The sequence below is a fragment of the Sinocyclocheilus anshuiensis genome, unplaced genomic scaffold, assembly GCF_001515605.1.
Source record: "Sinocyclocheilus anshuiensis isolate Anshui unplaced genomic scaffold, SAMN03320099.WGS_v1.1 scaffold160, whole genome shotgun sequence".
Classification (NCBI taxonomy): domain Eukaryota; kingdom Metazoa; phylum Chordata; class Actinopteri; order Cypriniformes; family Cyprinidae; genus Sinocyclocheilus; species Sinocyclocheilus anshuiensis.
In genome coordinates this window covers 2,211,152-2,218,945 of record NW_015554119.1, presented here as the reverse complement: position 1 = coordinate 2,218,945, position 7,794 = coordinate 2,211,152, and the positions used below count along the sequence as shown (strand labels likewise).

At 40.8% G+C, this 7,794-nt stretch overlaps 1 protein-coding gene across 1 annotated transcript in view; it reads right to left on the bottom strand.

The window, feature by feature from the left end:
• Positions 1-5,364: 5,364 nt before the first annotated feature.
• The window catches only part of LOC107670017 (CMP-N-acetylneuraminate-beta-galactosamide-alpha-2,3-sialyltransferase 2-like), a 6,272-nt gene continuing 3,842 nt past the window's right edge, over positions 5,365-7,794 (bottom strand). The window contains exon 7 of the mRNA XM_016462483.1: positions 5,365-5,927. Within this exon, the coding sequence (XP_016317969.1) occupies positions 5,760-5,927 (168 nt within the window). The 3' untranslated portion in view covers positions 5,365-5,759. The remainder of the gene's footprint in view (positions 5,928-7,794) is intronic.

The following is a 7,794-nucleotide window of genomic DNA, read 5'->3' as shown; positions in this document are numbered from 1 at the left end:
CAACAATACTACAGTGAGAATAAAAGTTACGCCGCCTTTCTTTGCGTGAACATTTGGGCGGCATTATGCAAATCATTATGCGTGTTAGAACGAGCCGTTTTAGGTGGGCGTGGTTGACTGTTAACTTTTATAAAGAATATCTCTTTGGAAAAAAATTCCCTCATGTCCAAATTCAACATGAAGTGGGGTGGTCCGCTGCAGAAAGAGGCATTTGAAAAGACTGCATTGTTCTCCATCTTTAGAGGTATGTGTATAAAAAACACATTTACCAGAGATCTTCTCTCTTTTTTAACACACTGAATGGTGATACACTATATATCTCGTTTTTGTTTTTAGTTGGCATCCAAGCAAAAGAGAATGACTCCCTGTCACAATTAGTGTAATTAAAGTAAAAAATTATGTCAAGCTTTTCTTGTGCTTTTTTTCTTTCTTATTTGGCAGATGCTGTGATGACCAACTTCCTGGCAGCAACAGAGTTGGACTTGAGGAATGCAGTTGGGAGGCATTTTAAACAAGAAATAAAACCAATAATTAATAATTTCCTTTAAGTTCACTGTTGGTTGTTTTATTTGTTAAAAGTAAACCAACAAAAGGGTTCATCTTGTTTTTATGTTTTTGTGATAACATGCTCTTGATTTGTATTAGATTTTTTTTTAGTATTTATAACATTTTATTTTGTCATTAATTCTTTTGTATTTTTATCATTTTTGTATTGTCTTAATTTGTCCAAGTTGTTAAAAAATGTTATTTTTTCTTAATAAAAGCTGTATGTATGGATTGCCATTTTGTTGTCTACTAGACGTATATATGTAGTCGTTTAATAGCGGTCTAATTGATGACTAGTCTATAAATGGGCTGTGATTAGACGTCTATTAGATTTTAACTGACAGCCCAAATTTAGCCTAGACATCTCTAGAGGCTATATTTAGATGTCTAATAGACGTCTTTTAAATGCAAAATTGCTTGCTGGGGCGTAGCAGAAATGGCGAGGAGGTGTGTTTTAGGTTGTGGTTCTCCCGAAACCCTTTTCCCAATCCCCAAAATACCTTGGTTTCGGTCACGATGGCGCGATTTTTTTGCATTTCCTCCTGCTCCTCATCTTCCTCCTCCAACTGCTCTAAACAAAATTCTTCTCGCTGGAATGAGACTGCTGGTGGTGTGTCAGGTGGTGAGTTGTCCTCGACAATTGACTGCAAACTTGCGTTCAAATCTGCCTCAATTTCAGAATGAAACACATACTTTACTACATCCAATCAGTTCGCAGTAGAAAAAAAAAAAAACAATCCACGCCCTCGGTTTTTCTCATTTAAAGTACGTCACAATCCGCTTGTTAAGTGGTGACGTAATGAGTCGAGCGAATGCTGTTTCCGGGTCCAAGCCTCAACTCATTTCACTTGAGAATATTATTTATTATTATTATTATTCCTTTATTTAACCAGGAAATCACATTGAGATATTGCTATCTCTTCTTCCAGTGAGACCTGGTCAAGATGGCAGCACATAAAGTTTCATATAAAAAGAATCACAGAGACAGTAACACAATCACAATTCATAAATAAAATCAGATCATGAAAAACAACTACAAGTATCCTTTAAAACATTATACAAAAGACATGTAAAAGTACTCAATGTTGGAAGTGTGTCAAGATTAATTACATTTTGCAATTCATTCCAGGCCCAAGGAGCATAAACGGAGAAAGCACATTTACCAAATTTTGACAATACCCTTGGAACTATTAACTGAATGCAAGAACCTGATCTAGTACAGCGACTATTTATATGGATCGTTAACAAATTAGAAATATAAGATGGTAATTTACCTAATAGAGCCTTTACGATAAATAAGTACATATGTAACTATCTCCTTTGATGTAAAGATAACCAATCTAAAGATTCATACAAAATGCAATGATGCGTCCGTGACTGCACCAGTGACAAAACGTAATGCTGCATGATAAACAGAATCTAATTTTCTAAGTAAAGAAGTAGCTGCATGCATATATAAATGATCACCATGATCAATTATTGATAAAAATGTACTACTTTCTTGCGGGCCTTAAAAGATAAAAGAAGCCTAGTTTTGGTCTAAGCTTTTTCAACAACTTAATATGTTTATCAAAAGCTAATCTTTTTATGATAAATTTTCATTTATCATAGACAAATAATAATCACACTTTGCACTTAATTAATTTTGTGCACTTATTTCGTAATGCTTTATAAGAAATCCAATCAGTAGAATTATTTGATTTCTTTGCCTTGGCCCATGCAGCATTCCTGTTTTATAAAAGTAGAAACGGTGTCATTGAACCAAGGATTATCTTTACCACTTATTCTAAATCGTTTAACTGGAGTATGTTTATCACATATGGATAAAAATGTTGATCTGAAATAGTCCCAGGCCAAATTAACATCTGGTATACATGAAACAACACCCAAATCACTTAAGATAAATATCACGTAAAAAAGCTTGTTCATTAAAATGCTTTAAAAACTTTTAGAAATAAACCGCGTTGAAGATCTAGTTTAACAATTTCTCACGCAGACAACTGCACAGTGATCACTAATATCATTACAAAAAACTCCAGATGCAGAATACCTGTGAGGAGCGTTAGTTAAAATGAAGTCCAATAAAGTTGATTTGCTCAAATCCTTTTGATTTATCCGAGTTGTTGAATTGATCAGCTGTACCAAACGGAGAGAGTCACAAGCCTCCTTAAATGAGTCGGAGAATGACGAAAACCAGTCCCAATTCAAATCGCCAAGTAAAATCAATTCATATTTAGTCCAATCATGAAGAAATTCTGCAAGTAAAGTGCATACTTCACTTGAAGAAGATGAAGGCGGGCGATAACAACCAGCCACAATGTAGTCTAAGCACGAGCAATTCCAAGCCATTTACTTTGCTAAATGACTGTATGCAGGCACAATTCAGATTAGACTTAACATATATTGCAACTCCCCCTCCTTTTGTTGCACGATCAGATCTGAAGACATTATAAGCATTAATGTTAATCACATCATTTGTGACAGATGCTTTTAACTCACGCAGCGCTCTGCCTGCGCACAAACTAAAGCACAAACTGAGCACAAACTAAAAAAAAGTGCATGTGATATTAACAGACGAACTCCGTTCATATTTATAATTCCAAACAATCAGTAAGCGACAGGTGCTAGGAAACGCTGTTTTGTACTAATTTATTGACGAGACGGCTGAGGTGCGGCCAACTGAATGCGCTGCTTCTCTGCCGCTCACTGCACAGAACAGACGCCGAGAGAGGTGACACTTCTCCGGGAAAGTCAGACCTCGCGTTCTCGGGACAGCACTGGCGAAATCTTCCAACTGAACCATAGCTAAGGTTTATCCAAAAAAAGTCGCTAGGTTTGTCCGTATGAATATTCTATGGAAAAAAGCCGCTAAAAGGGTCTGAAAGTTGCTAAATCTAGTGCTAAAGTCGCACTCGTGTGTGTGTGAGACGCAGGAGCTGATGGCCGGGGGCGGTGGATATTTGTGGCGGTCAATGTGGATATTGTGGACGAGTTCTTCTGTGTCATCACGTTCTATTAGTTCTACAGCTTCAGTTTCGGAACTTTCACGCTTAGTAACACATACAGCTGTGTCCTCACCACAGTGCAACAGTGAAAAGGGACCCCTTTCAAACAGTGTTGCGTTCCGAACGTTGTTTAAGCGACATACACCGGTATTGCGGTATTTTAAAAAGTCATATCATAAAAATAAACACCGGTATTCGGTATGAACCGGTATACCGCCCAGCACTACTTTTAACCATGTCTCAATGAAGACTATTATGTCTGCATCAGTCGTATCTGCCCAAATTCTTAAGGAATCCATTTTATTTATCAGGCTACACACATTTAGATGAAAGAACCGTAATCCATTTGAAGATTTAAGTTCATCAGGGGTTTGAAGTTGGGCTAATGCTGGACCCAGGTTAGGGTGAACATTACCCGATAAAAAGCAAAATGAAAACTAACCATGATCTCCTCTTTGGGCCCTCAATTGTATCCCCGCCGCAAATAGGCATCGCACGGGCTGATAATCTCGCTTTCCCCTGAGTCCATAAGCAGCACAGTCCACGTGAAATTTCTCCAGAAGAGAACAGCAATCCACGAGACATATCTCTCCAGAATAGCCGGAGCGTCGGGCCATGATTCCTGAGAAATCCCGGTACAGTCCCAGCATACAGATCTGGTCACTGTGGCTGATGGTAAAGCGCAGTTATCTCATGATCGCTCTCGCTGCTATCGGCAGTATAATCCAAGCCACAAAAAGGCACGCCAGTCCCAAGTATCCACAGGGTCGTGTAGCAACACAAGTTTTATTTATTCAAATAAATAAATATACGCATTTTCTTCTTCTCTTTAAAAGCGCTATCTGACCGAATGCACCAACAAAAACTGCGTAAAACACTTGATATATGCAATAAAAACACTTAGATTAAACACTTAAATCAAACAGTTAAGGACAGACCAGCACACACGTCTACAAACAAGCCGCCATCTTGATTTTGAATCTGAATACTATCTGAATACTGAATCTGAATACTTGAATACTATCTCAACACTGTTCATCCATATTAAACATTTAAGCTAAACGTTTTTAAACTTAGTATTGTACACTACAGTTTCCGTGCTCTCAGCGTCCCAAACACAAATAATTTTTATATTTATTTATTTATATTTTCATTGTCTGGCTATCTGGGATTTCGGTATGGAGTTAAAGAAAAAATTTTTTTGCTAGTATTATATCATATTGTGAGTGTATATTAGCACCGTTTGTTGTTTTCTCGTGGCATCTGATAGAGCGTTTGGACCCGGAAGCAGTGACGCGTGATGTCAGACTTAACAAGCGGATACGAAAGTAAAATAGTGGGGAAGTCGTGGCCTAATGGTTAGAGAGTCGGACTCGTAACCAAAGGTTCCGGGTTCGAGTCTCATACCGGCAGGGATTGTAGGTGGGTGTACAGCGCTCTCTTCCACCTTCAGTACCACGACTGAGGTGCCCTTGAGCAAGGCACCGAACCCCCAACTGCTCCCCGGGCGCCGCAGCAAAAAATGGCTGCCCACTGCTCTGGGTGTGTGTTCACGGTGTGTGTGTGTTCACTGCTGTGTGTGTGCACTTTGGATGGGATAAATGCAGAGCACTAATTCCTAGTAAGGGTCTCCATACTTGGCCACATGTCACTTCACTTCACAATGTGAAGTTCACAATGTTCACAATGTGTCCCGGGTCGCTAAAGACCCGAGGTATACATTTAAGGGTTAGCCAAAATAGCATTTGAAAGATTATGATCCGATTCCATACAAACATTCCAGATGTTTTATATATTAGAACTTTAGTATAAGAACAACAGGTACATTGAATATGTTTACAGTGATACAGTAAGGCATTATAAATAAGAGTAGGGCATTATAGAGAATTTGCTACATATCTTAAAACAATAATAGCAGTGTTAGTTTTGAAATTTTTCATTAAATGGAAGAACTGCCTTTTTTATCCCTTTATATATTGAAATCTTGTTTCTCTGTTTAATGCGTAAACAAACCTGCATGAACATAGCAAAACTGGGGTAGTCATAAGGTTTGTTAATGCATTAAACTCTTGGCCACAAGAAAATAGTGTCGTTCCCTCAACATAGGATCACGTGGCCACAACATATCTATTTCCACAAGTTAATATGTTTTGACCACAAAAAACAAAAAAAACCCATTGAACAGACCATGTATGTTTCTGGTCATTTTTATCTATACCCTTTATATATTGAAATCTTGTTTCTCTGCTGAAGCTGATGCATTGTTTTGTTTTCAAAGTCTCCACCATGAGGGCCGCCTTTATAGTGAGTGCGAGTTTTGTCAAAGTAATGATGCCAGGTTCCAGTACTTGAAGCCCCAAACCCAAAGACATTCACCTGTGTAAGAGACAGAGCAGTTTTGTCATTTCACAGTGTTCAAATCAAATTATACTTCTCCTACAGGTGCATTCAGTCATTTTTTTCTAATTAAAAGGTTTTACCCCTATGGCAGTGGTTCTCAATCTTTTTTGGGCCTCCCTACCCCATTATCAAGGTCCCTAACCACCCCCATCAAATAAAATGAAGTCTGTAATTGTCTTCACTGAATATTAAAGTTGATTATTATTTTGTGTTTATAATGAGGACTGTTATTATATGTACAATACCATTGAAATGTCATTACGATTTTTAAGAAATTGTTACTTTAATTCAAGGATCCATTAAATTAATCAAAAAAGATAATTAATGGTAATTTTGGTGGGTAAATTCCACATTTAAAAATTGCTTCTAGTGCCTCACCATGCTCTCTGAATGCCCCCGTTGAGAAACACTATAATATGGAGCTAGATTTGTTGCATGCATATTTTGTTGACATGTTCAGTTCAGTTAGATTTGTTGTGGCCACAAGATAAAAATTAACTCACGGAAACGGGATAATTTGTTGTTGGCGAACCGAGATCATTTTGATGACATTCTTATGTCATGGCCACGAATTTAATGCATAACCATAGCAACCTTGGATAATCATAAAGTTTGCTTACGCATTAAAATCTTGGCCACGAGAAAATGTTGTTCCCTAAACATAGGGTCGCATGGTCACGGCATAAGGATGTCGTTACCTTCATAAAATGATCTTGTTACATATTATAACATTTGTTGTGGCCAACTGAACATGCCCCTTCCTGGTCACAGTTAGTTAGTTCCCTTTCAGTCGGTCACTCTCGACGTCACGTCGAATTGGGATCTCGCTTAGAGAGACCAATCTACTTCGAGTGTAAACTAAACGAGCCAATGCACATTGGCATGTGATTATTGCAAGCGAAAGAGCAAGAGGCCCTGAGACGGGCAACCCAGAGGTGGAGGAACCTGCTCTTCAGGAGACTGTAAGCACACCACTCCCTCCTCCGGAGGAGGGCCGGGCGGAGAATCTTTTCATCTTTTTCCGCCACTGACCTCTCGGTCGGTGGTACCCAAATACTCGACAAAGAGCAATTCCTCTATTTCTGGGTCCCCAGAGGGGACGGGGGGTTGTGGACGATCCAGTGCGTATCACACTCACCTTCCTCTCTCGCCAGTGAGCAGCAGTGGGCGGATCTGGAGGACGAACCAACGGACTACCCACGCACCCTCTGCTCGAACGCAGGTCAGTGTTACACACACCAAGACACCGCCTCGGGCCGGCTACGAGACATTCTTCCGAGCGGCCCCACTGCGGGTACGCCTGTAGTTCCGTTGATGCCACTTGCGCGGTGTCGGGGAGCCTGGCTAGAGCTACCCAGCCCGTCTCGATGGCTCCGTCGAACCATCAGGCTCAGCTATGCGATTCAGTTCGCCCGGCGCGACCTGCACGCATTTTCGGTCAACGATTCGTGCCTAGAGTTCGGGCCGGCTGACTCCCAGGTACCCCTGAGGCCCCGGCCCGGCTATGTGCCCAAGGTTCCCGCTACTCCCTTCAGGGATCAGGTCGTGAGCCTGCAAGCGCTGCCCTCGGAGGAGGCGGACCCAGCCCTAGCTTTGCTCTGTCCCGTCCGAGCCTTAAGGTCGCTGGCTCGTGGCGCCTCGCTGGCAGATATCTGTAGAGCTGCGGGCTGGGCGACCCCTAACACGTCCGCTAGATTCTATAGCCTTCGTGTGGAGCCGGTATCCTCCTGTGTTCTCACCTCAAACGGGTAGAAGCACTGAGAGGCCCCGAATTCGGGTCGGCTTGCTAAAACCACTCCAGAGAGTCCATATAGGCAGCCAGACGTGGCGGAGCGTCCGGTGC